General features: G+C 47.7%; 1 protein-coding gene and 1 long non-coding RNA gene across 5 annotated transcripts; one reads left to right on the top strand and one right to left on the bottom strand.

Annotated features, from left to right (window-relative positions):
* Window positions 1-440: 440 nt before the first annotated feature.
* Window positions 441-12,669, bottom strand: LOC125753511 (uncharacterized). The gene is made up of 2 exons (XR_007405505.1): window positions 12,499-12,669; window positions 441-3,244 (listed from the first exon to the last, which is right to left on the bottom strand). It is a non-coding gene; the product is annotated as an uncharacterized LOC125753511 (long non-coding RNA).
* On the top strand, window positions 11,942-17,509 carry WFDC2 (WAP four-disulfide core domain 2). 4 transcript variants are annotated; one of them, XM_025470218.3, is made up of 4 exons: window positions 11,942-12,101; window positions 12,669-12,812; window positions 14,835-14,987; window positions 17,339-17,509. In XM_025470218.3, the coding sequence occupies exons 1-3, from the start codon at window positions 12,023-12,025 to the stop codon at window positions 14,984-14,986; spliced, it is 375 nt and encodes a 124-aa protein (XP_025326003.1). In that variant the 5' UTR covers window positions 11,942-12,022; the 3' UTR covers window position 14,987; window positions 17,339-17,509. The 4 variants fall into 4 exon arrangements, with proteins under 4 accessions (XP_025326003.1, XP_048956353.1, XP_035561736.1 ...); XM_049100396.1 differs by lacking the exon at window positions 17,339-17,509 and adding an exon at window positions 15,128-15,267; XM_035705843.2 differs by lacking the exon at window positions 17,339-17,509 and adding an exon at window positions 15,128-15,267 and having other exon boundaries at window positions 11,965-12,101; window positions 12,612-12,812.
* The last annotated feature ends 230 nt before the right edge of the window (window positions 17,510-17,739 follow it).

Raw genomic sequence — 17,739 nt, forward strand, 5'->3', positions numbered from 1 at the left:
TAATGTTTGTCCTTCTCCGATTGACTTATTTCAGTCAGCATAATACCCTCCAGTTCCATCCACGTAGAAGCAAATGGTGGGTATTTGTCGTTTCTAATGGCTGAGTAATATTCCATTGTATACATAAACCACATCTTCATCTTTTGATGGACACCGAGGCTCCTTCCACAGTTTGGCTATTGCAGACACGAGAAGCAGACTTCTTGCTGAGCAGAGAGCCCCATGCAGTACTTCCCGCCCGAAGTAGAGGAGCAAGACGTCAGCACTCTGCCAGTGTCCTGTGCTTGGGAGAGCGGGATGAAACGTCCCCCCGCTGCCTGTGCTTCAGCTAGCATTAACGTGTAGGTGCCACTCCTGTAGCTGTTAACTTCGAGTTTAGCTTGAATTGTGGGTTTTGAGGGGACCGTTTAACTTAATTACTGCTAGTTTTGAGATGTCTGTAAGTAGGGTTGGCATGAATGCAACAGTATGGAAGACTAGGAGATGGGGTCACTTATCTGTGTTCCTATGGAAACTATTTGAATATTTGTTTTATATGGATTTTTATTCAATTTTCAAACATGCTACTAAGGAGTGCCCCTCAGCTGCTGAGCAAGCGTTTGTAGCTTGTACGTTGGCAGAATGGGCCAAAAGCTTAGTGTTGTGACCTGTTTTGAAAATAAAGTATCTTGAAATAAAAAAAAAAAAAGAAGGACCAGGACCCCGTTACCATGACCTGAGCCAGAGGCAGACACTTAACCAACTGAGGCACCCAGGTGCCCTCTGGTATCACTTCAAATGTCACGTGCTCAGAGAGCCTATCTCTGGTTTCCCCCAACCCCAACCTATAATTACATGACTTTGCTTCATTTTCTTTATAGCATTTATCCACTTCGGCAATAATATTTTCCATTTACTAATTTATTTGCTTATTTTTTTTCCCTAGAGAGTAGGCTTCATGAGAGCGGATATCATATTCATCTTGCCGCTGTTCTGGTCATCTATTGGTGTGTAATGAACCATCCCAAAACTTAGCAGCTTAAAACAATTTACTATTAATTCTCATGGTCCTGTAGGTTGACTTGGATCAGCTGAATTGAATAGTTCTCGCTTGGGTTCTTTCTGAGGTCAGATGGTGGCCAAGGCTGCAGTCGTTTGAAGGCTTGCCTGGGACAGATGTCCACAGTGGCTCCCTGGCATCTGAGGCTGGCTGTTGGCTGATAGCTTGGTTGGAGATGTCCACTGGAGCACCCGTATGTAGTTGCACATGGAGAATGGTGGAACACATGAAAGGCGGGGCCAACATGCTCATGATTGGAGCAGGTGAGATTGGGAGAAATAGCAAGTGACCTCTTGTGGGCCAGGACACTAACACCTCTTGGTTACTGCTGGTACATTAAGGTGTACATTTGTTCGTCTTGTTTTGTGCAGATTAAGGCTATTGTTAAGGCGTATCTCAGAAGCCAAAGAATCACAAAGAAAGGAAGAAAGAAAGAGAGAGAAAAGGAAAAAGAACAGAAAGAAATTGGTGGGTACTGGTGGAGCATTTAAAGCCTGGTAGAGTGCTCACCACCTCAAAAAGACTTGGTGGTAGAATACGTTGGTCACAGAATGGGTTCAGTAGACACTAGGTTACCTCTCAACTTCAGGAAAATTTCTGGGCAATGAGGTATATTGTAAAACACACATAACCCCCAACCCCTCGGCACATCCCTTTTAGGTATTAGTTCAGCTCCTAGAAACCCAAAGGCTTAGCTAATGGGATCTTTATTTTTAATTTAATTTAATTCAATTTATTTGTTTTAAGGAGTTAAATTAGAAGTTTTTTTCCCCCCATAGGCAGTATTTCTTTTTTTTTTTTCATTTGTTTTCATTTAAGTTCAATTTGCCAACATAGAGTATAACACCCAGTGCTCATCCCATCTAGTTCCCTCCTCAGTGCCCGTCACCCACTTACCCCAACACCCCCCACACACCTCCCTTTCCACAACCCTTTGTCTCCCAGAGTTAGGAATCTCTCATGGTTTGTTTCCCTCTCTAATTTTTCCTACTCAGTTCCCCTCCTTTCTAATGGGATCTTTAAATTCTAGAGTCAAACATGCCACCTTCCAGCACACCTGCCTATTTTATTTTTAAGAACTATACTCCGGAAGTTAGAGATATCTAGCAAAAATGGCAAAATCTTACAAAGCTTGCTTTGTCCTGAGGAACTTGGCTTGGTAACTACCAGATCAGGCACCCCCCCCAAAAAAAAAAGCCAGAAAGAAATGTGAGTTATACCCCATTTACAGTTAGATATGGCTGGACAGAAATGTGGCTTTGCTCCATTTGGGGTCAGGGTCCTACCAAACTGCTGCCTGCCCTCAGAGGAATTAACAACCTAGAAACACAATGGCCATTATGGAGAATGTCCCAATTAGGTAAGATCATTTAAGAAGTGCCCTCAAAAGCAAGGGTTCCCAAATTAAAATGGGATACCTTTTTTAATTGGCAAGCAGAAGCCTCCAAAACCTTTCAAAATTCCCAATAGTTTCACAAAGAGATGCATTGCAAAAGGCTAATAAAGAATTACAGGAGATGCCTGGGTTGCTCAGTGGTTGAGTGTCTGCCTTTGACTCAGGTTGTGATCCCAGAGTCCTGGAATCAAGTTCTGTATCAGGCTTCCCGCAGGGAGCCTGCTTCTCCCTCTGCCTGTGTCTCTGCCTCTCTCCCTGTGTCTCTCATGAATAAATAAATAAAATCTTAAAAAAAAAGGAAATTACAGATGGAAGAGGTACCTAAGACAAATGCCTGTAAGATTGATGTAACTCCTTGTTCCCCTCTGCTGTCTTTTGAGCTAGCATTCATGCTACTAATCCTCTCTCTGAATGGGTTTTCCACTCTGAAAAGACTCACCCTTAAAAAATTCCACCAAGTTAATGGACTTACAAACTGCGCCCAACCCCATAACTACCTGTAGAGTTGTCAGAACTAAGGGATTCTCTAATAAATTGCTACATTATTCCCTTAAACAGCCAAAGGGAAACCCATAAACACCAGAGCTTGTGGAATGGAGCCTGGAAAAATTGGCAGGAGCCACAAAGGGTGCAAATCCTTACCAGAATAATTTCTTCTGAATCTCTGTAGTGCCAGGTGGAGAGAACAATAAAATTTCACGTTGTCTCTTCCTTTCCAAATCCCATTGGTTATTGATCCTTCTTCTCCCAGAGATAGCCACTGTCTTCTCACAACACATCCTTGTCACTGGGCTGGACTTTCTGCCTGCCTGGGACATGCGGGAGGTTGGTTCTTTCTCTTGGCTCTCACTGGGAGCAACTTTGGATTTTGAGAAGGTTAGTGTTTTTTGTACCCTCTACAAGCCGCAAGGAGGCTTATCCAACACTGCCAGAGATATTTAATATTACAACTACATACTCCAATGGAAAGAAGTAAGTTGAGGATAAAGGAATTGGAGAGGTGGATTAACCAGTGAGGACACTGAAGCGACAAAGCAATTCTTTGAGGAATTGAAAGCAATTTTCCACATTTTACAAATCTTTACAAAACAGGAAATGAAGCTCTGGAGACACGTTTAAAGTTCACCTCTTCCTTTACCAATCCCTAAACTTTCCCTAGTTATCCTAAACAGCTTGTAAATTACTAGCTTTAAAAAGCCAAAGTCTTTTTTTTTAAGACTTTATTTATTCATGAGAGAGAGAGAGAGAGAGAGAGAGAGAGAGAGAAGCAGAGACATAGGCAGAGGGAGAAGCAGGCTTCCCACAGGGAGCCCAATGTGGGACTCCTCCTGAACTGGGATCACTCCCTGAGCCAAAGTCAGACACTCAATCACTGAGCCACCCAGGCGTCCCAAAGCCAAAGTCTTTCTTAGAAAAATTTGCATTCTTTCTCTGTCTCTTAAAGTTGTACATCTTATCATATCTTTTAAATGTGAACACAACCCGCAATCAGCTGAGAGGAAAGGAAAAGAAAGGGGTGAAGGGGGTGGGGTGGGGGTAGGGGTAGAGGCTTCTTTAAAATGCAAAGTCCTTTTAGGGCTCTGGTGCTCAAACTCTTCTATAGCCTCCTTAAGATTAATTCTAGGGACAAATACAAATTTCAAAAATCTTCTTCAAGAGTATTAGTGGCTATAAGTTCTTTACATCTGTGTGCTTATGTGTATGTTGTAAATGTGATGAGAAACTGTTCTACTTCTGGGCAGTCCTGCTACGATTAATTTGTAAAAGAGCCCTATTTACTAGGTTTGAAAGTAAGCACTTGGGCATTCTAACACACTCAGAAAGATAGAAACTAACCCCCAATTTTTTTTCAAGTTCACCTATTCTGGGAAAACATTCAATTGTTTGTTTAATTGAAATAGACATGTTTTGGAGAGCCTGGCTGGCTTGGTCAGAGGACCATGTGACTCTTGATCTTGGGGTCTGAGTTTGAGCCTCACATTGGTTGTAGAGATTATTTAAAAAAATAAATAAACTTTAAAAATAGACATGTCTTCAGGTTATCAGTATTAAAATTAAAACTTTTATTCTGCCTGGATTTACTTCAGTTAAATAAGTTGATATGATCTCTGTTCTGCCATTAAAAAAAATTTTTTTTTTAAAGTAGCTTGGAAGAATGACTGACTTTTATGTCATAAAGTTTTTTATGGGTAGTTTAAGCATAATTGTTAATAACAAGTAAATTAAATAGGTGTAAATAAAACAATTTTTAGGTAAACTTTAAATCATCGCCCAACTCTTTTTGGTAACCTAACACCTTAAAGTTTTGCTGAGTTAGGTTAAGTAATAAGTTAAATTCATTAAATATGTAGATCGTTTCCAAATAAGATAAAAATACTGCAACATTAATAACTGAACATAGGTTTATTTACTTTTGACTTTCTTATTGCAGAGAAAGTAAAGATAAAGTTGGGTCTGTTAGTAAACATGTGTGTTTCTAAGAATTATGAAATACATTTTTCAATTTACCAACCTTGAGAATGCCGGTGTAACAAGTCACAATTGCTTACTTATTAGCTTTCAGTAGAAATCAAGGTTTTTAAGAGGTAAAAATTCTAATAAGGGAAATAACTATGCAAGAAAGTAAGATGTGTTTTTGGTAAAAAAAGAGAAACTATGAGGAACAGAAATACATTTTTGCTGAGGGAAAAGAAAGTAATCTTGTCCTAAAATGAGCGTGGTTCGTTATTTGTTTATTTATTTAGAAAAAGATAGGGAGGAAGAGAGGGAGGATCAGAGGGAGAGGGATTTGCCAACATATAGCATAACACCCAGTGCTCATCCCATCAAGTGCCCCCCTCAGTGCCCGTCACACAGTCACCCCCACCCCCTGCCCACCTCCCTTTCCACCACCCCTTGTTCGTTTCCCAGAGTTAGGAGTCAGAGAGGGAGAATCTTAAGCAGGTTCCACACCCAGTCCAGTGCAGAGCTCACCCTCATGACTGTGAGATCATGACCTGAGCAGAAATCAAGAGTCAGACTTTCAAGGGACTGAGCCACCCAGGTGCCCCAGGGGTGGTTACTTAAAGAGGAAAAACTGAGGACAACATCTGAATGTGAAAAAGAAAAGTTGTAGAAGTTTCATGGAAAAAAACATCTTTGGGGAAGAATTTTTTTTTTTTTAAGATTTATTTATTGAGAGAGAGAGAGTATGAGAGCACACAAGTAGGGGGAGGGGCAGAGAGAATCCTCAAGCAGACTCCCCACTGAGCACGAGCCCCAGGCAGGGCTCTATCCCAGGACCCTGAGATTATGACTTGAGCCAAAATCAAGAGTTGGCCACCTAACCAACTGAGCCACCTTGGCGCCCCCTTTGGGAAGGAATTCTAGGTGTGGTCAGGACTCCCTAAGATTGGAACGAATAAGGTGGGGTTTGGGAGGTTTGTTTGGTTGGCTTTATTTGTTTTACTTACTGGTGACGTATTTGTATCTTTCACACGATTTCTTCTAGAATGAGTGTTTCTATATAAAAAGTAAGCTGGTGCAACATTAGAATTTGGTTTTCTTTCTGTTAAAAGGACAATTTTTTATTTTAGACTTTTGGTATGCTTAAGTCTTTTCGACCTCGAACATTTCAAAACATTGACTAAACTAATGAGGCTTATTTGCCATGTCCAATTGCATGGGGAACATTGTCAAATAAGAAGTCACACTAAGCTTTCTTTATGTTGTATTTGTAAGATTGTGGCACATGTGGGTAAAGTCCATTCTGCTTCTACAATAATGGCCCCTCATTGCCAGACCTTTGCTATCCTGATGTCCTAGTAACATGGCAACACTCAGCTCCTCAAGCAGAGAAATTGAGGTGTATAAAAATGGCTGTAAATTAAACAAACAGGGCTACAGGGAAACCAAGACAATGGCTTGGTTCTTCCCGGCTCTTTGACAAACCCCATTTGTTGGTGTTTGCATTCCTTTACCCACCAGAGGGCATGTAAGATGACTCAACTTATAAATGAACATTAGTGGAGAGAATTCTGTAATATAGCAAGAAAAAAAAAAAAGTCTACCAACAATGTCTGACTTGTCGGGTCCATATCCTGGAAAAACTTTTTGTCTCAGATCTCCTTCCTCTGGACACTAGGAACACCTGCAACTGGATTTTTTTTAACTGCCATCAAGGATGGGTTTCCAATATGTTTTTGTTTTTGCTTATATGTTTTCTGGGGGGGTTGGAACTTTTCGCTGGTGCAAGGCTGATGCCCTCTCAGTGTGGAGATAAAACTGTTAAAAATGTGTTTCACATTTGGGATATACCTTCTATAATCTCCAGTGATTGAAACTCCCACTTTGCTGGACAAATCATACAATGCTTCATGAAAATCTTGCAGACTTCTTGGAATTCCATCAGTGTACACCCTTCTGCTAATGCCTGGTCTCATGCTAGTACACCCAGCTACTGTAAGCTCCTAAAGGCTTATGCTCAAGCCTGTCATCAAAGATTAAAGAAGCCTTCCCAGATATTAATTCAAAGGAACCTGTTGATCACATTCCAAATAAAGCCCGCTGACTGGGCCTTCTAGAAACGTCATCAGAGGGGTGTCTGGGTGGCTCAGCTAGTTAAGTGTCTGCCTTCAGCTCAGGTCATGATCCCAGGGTCCTGGGATGGAGCTCCATGTCGGGCTCCCTGCACAGCGGGGAGTTTGCTTCTCCCTCTGCCCCTCCCCTCCACTTGTGCTCTCTCTCTTTCAAATAAATTAAAAAATAAATCTTTAAAAAAATGTTAGAAATGTCATCAGAGGAAGACAGTCTTGGAGTCCTGTTGGAAAGGACCCTACCAAGTGTTTTTGATGACTAACACTGCTGCAAAACTAAAAGGTATTGAGCCTTGGGTACACACCACACAGCTAAAGGAGGCTCCACCTGCTATCTGATCCTGTACAGATGCTGGACACCTCCATGTCAGGTTGACAAGGAAGAAAAGTAGCTGAGTTCTAGGTAGACTGCTTCCACCAAGATGACTGACCGACTTAATACTTTTTTTTTTTTTATTGGAGTTCAATTTGCCAACATATAGCATAACACCCAGTGCTCATCCCATCAGTGCCCCCCTCAGTACCCATCACCCAGTCACCCCCTACCCCCTGCCCACCTGCCTTTCCACCACCCCTTGTTCGTTTCCCAGAGTTAGGAGTCTCTCATGTTCTGTCTCCCTTTCTGATATTTCCCACTCATTTTTTCTCCTTTCCCCTTTATTCCCTTTCACTATTTTTTATATTCCCCAAATGAATGAGACCATATAATGTTTGTCCTTCTCCGATTGACTTATTTCACTCAGCATAATACCCTCCAGTTCCATCCACGTTGAAGCAAAGTGTGGGTATTTGTCGTTTCTAATGGCTGAGTAATATCCCATTGTATACATAGACCACATCTTCTTTATCCATTCGTCTTTTGATGGACACCGAGGCTCCTTCCACAGTTTGGCTATTGTGGACATTGCTGCTAGAAACATCAGGGTCCAGGTGTCCCGGTGTTTCACTGCATCTGTATCTTTGGGGTAAATCCCCAGCAGTGCAACTGCTGGGTCGTAGGGCCGATCTATTTTTAACTCTTTGAGGAACCTCCACACAGTTTTCCAGAGTGGCTGCACCAGTTCACATTCCCACCAACATTGCAAGAGGGTTCCCCTTTCTCCACATCCTCTCCAACATTTGTTGTTTCCTGCCTTCTTAATTTTCCCCATTCTCACTGGTGTGAGGTGGTATCTCATTGTGGTTTTGATTAGTATTTCCCTGATGGCAATCATACTTTAACTAGACATGACACTCTCTCCTCTCCCCTCCTCTCCCCTCCCCTCCCCTCCCCTCCCCTCCTATTCCTTTCCTTTCCCTTCCCTTCCCCCTGGCATTGGCCTGGAAAACAACACTCTCATCTGTATCTCCCAGGCCACTGCTAATGGGGTTTACGTCTAGATTTTAAAACAACTTTTTATTTCAGGCCAGGAGAAAATCTAACTGTGACCCTAACTTTTCAGAGGCAAAATAAGACGTTACCTATATTTACATTGTGAGTTAAAAAGCACCTATCAGGAGGCTTTCACAATTCAGGACTCACTCCTTTTGGCAGGTTCCTACATCTCTGGTTGATGATAAATGTAAATGAGGTAGTGATCAGGAATTTCTTAATTCTTGAAATTGTTGCAAAATCTGCTGTTAAAGCAATAGCTGCCCAAGAAAGATCCTTAGACTCTCTAGCCAAAGTTGTTCTCAATAATAAAATAGCCCTTGATTATCTTTTAGCTGAACCAGAAGGTATCTGCTGTGGCCAACACCACCTGCTACACCTGAATTAACACTTCTACGGAAATCAAAATTGAGTTACATAAACTCATTGAGCAAGCCTCTTGGCTTAAAGGAGTGATTCCTTCAGTGGGAGGTCTTTCTTTGACTTATTTAACTTTGATTGGTTTGGATCATGGCTTCAAAGTACACTCCAAATATTGGGAATTATCCTGTTTATAATAATCATAATAACCTTCCTGCTGTGTTATAGTCTCTCAAAAGCTTTACATGCGTGTTCATAGACACTAACCGTCAAGCAAATGATCTCCCCAAGACTGAAACGTCAACAAAAGGAACGAAGAAAATGACCATTTGTGAAGCTGAAGTCATAACCTGTGAATATCATAGTGATAAAGCAAAACATCAGGACCTATGAATACCACAGGGGAGCAACAGGAGCTGCAAGCACTATAGGGCAGAGCTGAGAGTGATGCTAATACCTTAAGTTTTGAGTAATCAAAATCAGCTGAGAGTCTGGTCAAGGGAGTAATTGTTAATAATAAAACCACAGTCCCCAAGTCACTTAGATTCAGACCCTAAGTCAGTAAACCAAGACTTAATACCTAACCTAACTGTAGTCTCAACCCCCTACAAGTATAACGTTTTTTCCAGTCAACATGGGGACTTCCTGGTCATTGCTAGGAAATTTACTGATAGACCCCTTCTGTTCCTCTGGGGAGAGTGACCTGGCCTAAAACAAAAGATTCTTTGTTAATAATTTCCCTTTTTTCTGCTCCTTCACTGCTTTTACAACTCTTTGCTTTTCTGTAGCCCTTTGGCACCCCCCCTCACCTGCTAGATGAGATGCTCCCTGATTCATGAATCCATTAATAAACCCAATTAGATCTTTAATGTGTGCTTGGTTTAACTTTTGTTACTTAACACCAGGAAGTGCCAACCTCTGATCTAGACCTGAGTGTGTTTGGTTCTAAAGCCTCTGCCCTTTTTACCTTCTATAAGGAGAAGGGAAAATATATGAATATTCCTGCACAGAGCCTAGCATCACAAAAGTGAAACGTCTTTTCATGCCTTCGGCCATTGACAGAGGAAACTTCTCCATCTTCTGCAGCACCCCACCCCCTCAGCCTCAAACTAATCCGTACTCCTGCCAGAAGAGAGGGCCAACCAGCTGGGAACCCAGGACTGTTGGGGAGGGGTGTGGCTGGGCAGTTTCCCTGCCTGGGAGCTGGGTAGGTCCCGGAAGCTGTGCCCAAGACGGAATGTCCAGTACCCAATTGGGTCCAAAGGCTAAAATCGGCGGCTCATCAAAATGTCCTCTGCATGCCCTAGACTGAAGGCAGATGCTCAATCACTGAGCCACCAGGTGCCCCGTGCATGCCCTAGACTGAGTGAGTGTGCCAACTGCTGTCCCCTACCTGGCTCCTGCCTTATTGTTGTTGACTGTTCTTTGAGCTTAGAATAAACAGCCCTTGCCCTTCCCAACTATGGCACCCCTCTCTTCCCCAGGAGGGGCATGGGAAGTTGAGGAAGGCATTCTTTTTTTTTTTCTTAAGATTTCATTTATTTATTTGAGGGAGAGAGATATACAGAGAGCATAAGAGAGGGAGAAGGACAGGGGGAGAAGCTAGCTCCCCACTGAGCAGGGCGCCCAATGCGGAGCTCGTCTCAGGACCCTAGGATCATGACCTTGAGCAGAAAGCAGACACTTAACCCACTGAACCACTCAGGTGCCCCTGGGGGAGGTAAAAGAGATGACTCTTTTACCAAGAGTCATCTGCGGAGACAGTGGCCTGATACACTCATGTCACCAAAGCCCTGCTCACCAGTCGTTCCAATTGTCAGTGCCCCAGATGCCTCTAGCCTCCAGCAGCAAAGGGGCTTACAGAATCGCAGATTGTTGGAGCAGGAAGGGTCTTGTCTAATGCCCTGGGTAACTCTTTGGGTATTTTCCAGCCTGGATTCTAAGGCTTGGCTATATACTTATCAGATTCCTTGGTCTAGACACCCTTTATCAAGCACTCACAGCTGTTTATCTACTCCCTGCTAGGTGTCAGGGCTGGAGCTCCTATGCCAGTCATGTGGATCTAGCCGTCAGTGAGTACTCAGCTACTCCACGGCAGGAACATTGCATTCACGTTCCCTCTGAATTCTTACTTTATCAACATCTTTGTACATGGCAGGATGGAAGCTCAGAATGGAGAAGTAATTCATTCAAGGTTCTGCAGCTGGGAAATAATGAAGATGGGAGTCACACCCAGACCCTACCACCCCACAGTCAGTGCCAGATGGCTCCTTTAATTGCTTTCTCTACACCAATTGTCTTGCCCCATAACGTGTCATGTAGTAGGCACCTAGTGAATATTTATGATGGAATGGGGGAAAAACAGAGCTTGGAGGGAAGAGGTGTGGGTTCAAAACCTTGTCTCTAGAGCTTGGCATGGGACCTTGGGGGAAGCCTCTAGACTTCTGAACATCCTATTCATCTGGCATTTACAGCTGATGGAAATAGGAACTCCTTATTCATAGGTTTGCTGGGAAAAGCCATGAGATGCCAGGAGGCCATGAGCACAGAGCCTGGCACAGGCAGCCCTGAGACAGTATTGGTAGGGGAAAGAGAGAGATAGAGAGAGAGAGAGAGAGAGAGAGAGAGAAAAGAAGAGAAGAAAGAGGGAGGAGAAACACACATTCAAAATGTCTTGAGTCTGTTAATTAATAGTTGTTTCACCTTCATGGGACTCAATGTCTTCCGTGGAATGGGTTCATTTATTAATGATATTTCTGTAGCCCCTACTATATGCTCTGTATCACCTCACTAGATCTGCATCATGAATCCTTCAACAGAGATGGGCACAGTGATCTGGCTGCTGCAAATCCAACCACTTAATCCCCAGGTTCGATTTGCCTCCCTGAGGGCCCTGCCCTGCCCTCCCGTGGCATTACAGGGAGACCCAGGAGTCCTGGGCCCGACCGGGCCGCCAGCCACCGCCCCGACAGCCCTGCGCGAAGGCCCCAGCAGGGAGGAGGGAGAGGGGAGTGGACAAGGGTCTGACTGCAGCTGGTCGAGCTGCGCCAGGCCCTGGAAGCTGCTCAGGTTCCTGGTTCCCACCGGGGCCAAGAATGACACCTGATCCCGGGGAATTGTGAAATGGCGTGAGGTGGCAGCCCGCCCGCGGTGGCCGCTGCGCCCACCCCCCGCCGCGAGGGCGGCCCCACCCCTACCCCACGCCCCCGCCCTCGCGCGCGGTTAAATCCCCGCATCCGGCGGCGGCAGCGGCTCACACCGCACCCGGCCCGCACAGCACCATGCCTGCCTGCCGCCCCGGTCCTCTGGCCGGCGCCCTGCTCCTGGGCCTGCTGCTGCTCGGCCTCCCCCGGGTCCCAGGTGAGCGGGGCGGGGAGAGCCCTGGCGCCAGAGCGGCCTCTCCCCGAGCGCTAGGACCGGGCCTGGGCCGAGGCGCACGTAGCCTCTCCGGGAGCTGGAGAAATGGGGATTCCTGGGGCGGAAGTGGGGAGACCCATGAGAACTAAATTTTGATGATTCCCTGGTTCCTGAAGGTAGTGACCCCTGGAGCTTAGATGTGGGGTCCTATGTGCTGGAGGTGGGGGAGACCACTGAAGGCTGAAATTTGGGGCAGAGGCTGTGTGCTGAAGGTGGAGACTTAGTGGCCGGTGGGGCACCCTTGCCTAGGCATAGGAAGCTCCTAAGATGCTCAGCTGTCTGGGGGCCCCTTAAGGATTGAGGGCTCTAAGGATGAGAGTTAGGGGACCCCCGTACTTACACTTATTAGGGTCCCCAGGCCTGGAGGTGGGGCTCCCTGAAGACTGTGAGGGGGGCGCCTAGAGCCAGAGACCAAGAATCCTTGGAGCTTGCGTTCTGGGGCCCTGGGAGCAGGAGGTGGGCGTCTTCCCAGACTCGGGCTCCGCGCCCCCCTGACCGTGCACCTCCCAGGCGGAGAAGTGGAGAAGACCGGCGTGTGCCCCCAGCTACAGGCGGACCTGAACTGTACGCAGGAGTGCGTCTCGGACGCCCAGTGCGCAGACAACCTCAAGTGCTGCCAGGCCGGCTGCGCCACCATTTGTCACCTGCCCAACGGTAACCCTGGGGCGTCCGGCGCGGGGCGGGGAAGGGCGCGGTGGGCTGGAGGAGGCAGAGCGCCGAGATCGGGGGAGAGGGGAGCCCCCCCCCCGGGGACCCCTGTAGAGTCGAGGCGGATGGAACCAGATCCGCCCTGTGCCTCCTCGCGGGGCCTCGGGGAGACAAAGGCGGCGCTAAAGCTCAGCCAGGAGGGGGAAGGGAGGTCCCCCCACCCCTGGCTGGATTCCATTCCCTGGTGCGTGACGGGCTTCCGGGCAAGCACCAGCTGGGACCGTGTTCCCGGAGGTCAAGGCACCCGGTTCTCAGTTTCCTCCCCGGCCGGTTGGAGCCGCAGCCAAGACCCGGGCTGGCCAGTGGGCTGGGTCGTGAGAACTGGGGCGCTCAGCCCTCTCGGAGTCCCTCCCCTGCGCCCCCCCTCCCCCCTCCCCCAGCTCTGGGGGAAGGACTTGGAGCGTCTGGCCTAGCAAGACTCCCCGGATTCCTCTGTCCAGACAGAAAGAGACTTTACGCATTAAGGAGAGCGCCCAGCCCATCCTGAAGATGTGGTGGTGAGCGGCAGACTTGTCCAGGGTCGCTCCGCCGCTCCGTGGCTCGACAGGAGTCCTAGCGAGGGGGTTCAACTTTTGCCACTTCTGGAAGGCTGGTTTGGAGGAAATCAGGATCACTTCCCTGAGCACCCCTACCCTCTTCCTCCTATTTAAAACAATCTCTTCCACTAAGGATGGAGAGAGAGAGAGAGAGAGAGAGAGAGAGAGCTATGCGAAAGCCCTGGTGATCCGCAAAGGTCCTTGCTAGAGCTCACTGTCTCCACTAGGCTGCAGGGACCTCATCAGAACAGGGAGTGGCCTTAGGCAACAAGAAATCCAAGCTTCTCATTTTTCAGAGGGAAAAACTGAGGACCAGAAGTAGGGATATGACCTGGGGCACCAAGCTGTTGTGATTACTGGTCTTTATCCAAAATACAGCCGCCCTCGCCCAGCTGTGATTTTTTTCCCTTTCCGTTATTTCTAGTAGGGGCTGGGACAGTTTGTAATTAGAGACCTCAGACTTAGGAGACTGGAGCTGGGAGGGTAGAGGGAAGATTGGCCCGTCAGGGGCAGCTGCTGGGTCTGGAGGCCTCTAATCTGGAGCAGGGAGAGGAGGACCAGAGGGAGAGGTGAGGGTTGAGAGAGAAAGCGAGAGGCAGACAAACACAGATGAGTGGGGTGGAGGGGACAGAAGGCGTGCCTACTGTTAGGGGCAGACTTTGCTGTTCCTTTGTCTCAGATGGACGGACTGAAGCAGGAAGAGCAACGGGCCAGACGGCCTCCTGAGCTAGAATCTTAGTTCTGCCATCTGCCAGCTGTGTGGTCCTGAGCAAGTTGCTTTATGTCTCAGAACTTCTCCTTTCCTGTTGGCAAAATGGGAATGATAATCCCAAACTTTGTGGGACTGACATGGGGGCTAAATGAAATAACACATGGGAAATGTCTCTGTGGAGAGTAGACCCTCTATCCGCTGTGGCGTGTTTTGTCAGTAAACTGCTCCCGATTCCTTTTTTGTCCTAGGGAAGCCCAGTATCTAGACCTCCTGCCCTTTTCAGAGGAATGGATTTCTTTGTGCTAAGAAGTCAGCCACTCCTAGCCTCTGCAGCTGATCAGCCAGTTCTGTACCTGTGTTTGACCTTTGGCTGGGCTTGCTCTTGGGGCTTCCGGGAATTGAGCCCAGCTTCTTTCTCCTTGACCCAGGAAGTGGTGCTTAGGGTGTGTGTGTGTTTGTAAATGGTCACAGACTGGGCTCAGGTCTTGATTTTACTTCTTACCAGCAGCCTGGTGTTGGATGGTTCCAAAATCAAGGATGGAGGGAGCAGGAAGTGGAGGGGTTTGCGGGTGGTCTTCCTAAGTGCCCTGAGATCAATGCCAGAAGGCAGCTGTCTGGTTTGTGACACAGGGGGAGGGGGATGGGAGGTCATGTTGTGGACCAGTGTTCATCTCCCGGCATCCCCTCTGCCCACTTTCTCTTGTTCCTTTTTCTCCCCAGAAAAGCAGGGTTCCTGCCCCCAGGTGAACACTGACTTCCCCCAGCTCGGCCTCTGTCAGGACCAGTGCCAGGTGGACAGTCACTGTCCAGGCCTGTTAAAATGCTGCTACAATGGTTGCGGGAAGGTGTCCTGTGTCACTCCCATCTTCTGAGGTAAGTTGTGTGTGTGTGTGTGTGTGTCGGGGGGGGGGACAGCACACTGATGTCTAGATGTAAAGATGATTGAAAAGGAGAGCCTGGGCAAACATACTTCTCTTCACTATCTGTCCATTTCTTTGTTTTCTTGCACTCAGTGAGTATCAGTTGAGCATCTATCATGCGCCATGCACTGCTCTGGGTACGGAAGAGGATCCATGAGTGAGCAAATCAGACAAAAAATCCTCTCTGATGGAGTTTATGTGTTAATGGATAATAAAGAAAAGTAAACAAGCAAGTGTTTTCTGTAGAATGTTTGAGAGAGAAAAGTGCCATGGAGAAAAAGGAAACAGAAGGGGAATGGGAGTGCCGGGGAGGGGGCAGTGGGGTGAGTGGGGGTGAGGTGGGGTGGGCAGGAAGCAGGGTTTCTGTGTTAATTTTTTTTTAGGGACACTCAGGGAGGGCCCTACCCAGAAAGGAGCATTTGAACAAAGACTTGCCAGAACTTGAGGGCGGGGGCCACGAAGATAGCTGTAACGGCGGGGGGGGGGGGGGGTGTTACAGGTGAAGGCGGCAGGCACAAAAGCAGGAGCATCCCTGGTGTTTCAGGAAAAGCCAGGAGGCTGAAAGGGAGCCAGGAGAGCACAGGAAAAGGAAGGTCAGGGGTAAGTTTAGCAGCTTCTTAGGGGCCTGGTAGGTCATTATAGGACTTTGGTCTCGACCCCGAGATGTCGCCCCTGTGGAAATGGACATGCTCTGGCTTAGATTTGAGAAGGATTGCTCTGGCTGCTGGGTGGAGAATAGACTATACAGGGGCAGTGGCAGAAGCAGGAAACCAGCTGGGAGATGACAGACCAGGGGAGGTAAGTGACTGTTTGGGGCATATATGTGGAGGTAGATGGGATGGTACTTGCTGATGAATTGGGCTGTGAGGGAAAGAGAAGATCCTCCCTGTTTCCATAGCATGCACTCAGAAAGCCAACAGTTGGAGGAGCAGCTGTGTCCTGAGAGAGGGGATAGTGGACAGTGCCTAGAGGGGGTAAGGGTGGGAGGGAAGCTCTTTGCATGTGGCCAGTGGGAGGCTGAAGACTGATCTTTAATTTCCCCAAAAACTTGGCTTTTCAGGATACACTTGGCAGGTGTCAAATATGTATTTGATGTGTGATGAGCTCTTGCTCAGTGGCGGGCTGGGGCTATGTTTGGCCACCTCTGGTAGTTCTGACCCTGCAAGGAAAGGATTGCAGAGCCTCTCTTCCCCTACCTACAACTAAAAATAAAGCAATACCAAGTCCTAGAGTAAGTGTGAGTAAGTAAGAAATACAAGATACAAAGCACATGTTTGATTGGCCCATTGGGAGATCCGGTTGTGCCGTGGTCTCTGTGTCAGGTGCTGGGACTGAAGGTGAACACTGCCCTTCCTCACAGAGCTTACAGCCCCCTGGCTAAGGTGGATGGACGGAGGGACACTCCCAGGGCCAGTCTTCAGTGCTGCAGTGAGGGAAGGACTGGGTGCTGTGGAAACAGAGGAGGAAAAACCTTATGGGGTAAGAGGGTGGGAGGGTGGAAAACCAGTGTGGGGAGAAAGCAGGCTTCACAGAGGCATTGATGACCCTGGGCCCATCCTCAAGGATGACTGGAAGGTCAGTAGAGGAGTGACGTACAGGAGGAGCAGGACCCCGGGAGTGTCCTCTGATTGAAATCTCATGGTTGATCGTGGGCTACCTTGATAAGCCCTCAGCCAGGGGCTGACAGGTCTCTGGCGGGACCCAGGATTGCACAGATGAGAAGAGGGGAGAATGTGCCCAAGATCCTGTGATTGCATTTCGAGGTGTCCTTTTGGTGCTTGAGCGGCAGCCACATTCTCCCGAGGGCCCGGAGCTCCCCAGTGATGCCAGCCACCCCTTGGCTCCCACGTGCCGGCAGCATTGCCGGACTTCGTGGCCAGGAAGACCCAGGTTCAGATTTCAGCTCTGACACTTAACTAGTCTTTACCTCCCGAAGCTGCAATTACCGTGCTTATAAAATGAGATCTCCTTGACCAGCAAATCCCAGCTTAACCTAAGGACTGGGGCGGGGCGGGGGTGGTGGTGGTGGAGCTTCCTGGTGGTAGAGGGACTTGTAGGGAGATAAATGACGATGGTCCCTCAGGAAGGCCCCAGCGGTCACTTGGACTGTGATTACCCAGGTATGACCCGGATGATCAGAAGCAGAAGAGGTGAGTCTAGGACCTGCAGAGCCCGGGGGCTCTGCTGTGTATGTGTTGGAAAGGGGAGAGTAGAGGAGCTCTGGTCCAGAATTTAAGCTCCAGGTCCTCTTGGCTGGTATTTTGGATATTGTCACTGATGTATTTTATGATTTTCTTCCTCCAGCTCCAGCCACCATAGCCCAAGGAGTGGGGGAGTGGAAGTTTCTGTCCAGCCCTGCCTGGCTCCAGCTCGGCTCCAGGCCCGCCGTCCTCTTGTCTTTCTGGCCTGTACACCCGCTCCAGAGCTAAGCGCAGCTTCTTCCTTTTCCAACCAATAAAGTGACCGCTTCCAGCACTGGGTGGGGGGCATGGCCTCCATTCTTAATCATTCTGTACTTGTCTCCTCTGACTCTGGGTTGAGGTGGGGGGTTGGTGACCAGGTCATCCGGGCATGAAGTCCAGGGAGGGATCAACTCAGAAACAGTGAACATACATTCAGGGTTCAGCTTGTGTAGTTGTGCTTTTCCTAGGGGGTTGGGAGTTATCCTTTCCTTGGGAGGGAGATGGAAGAGAGAACAGGCTCCA

Source organism: Canis lupus, chromosome 24 (assembly GCF_003254725.2).
Source record: "Canis lupus dingo isolate Sandy chromosome 24, ASM325472v2, whole genome shotgun sequence".
Taxonomy (NCBI): Eukaryota; Metazoa; Chordata; class Mammalia; order Carnivora; family Canidae; genus Canis; species Canis lupus.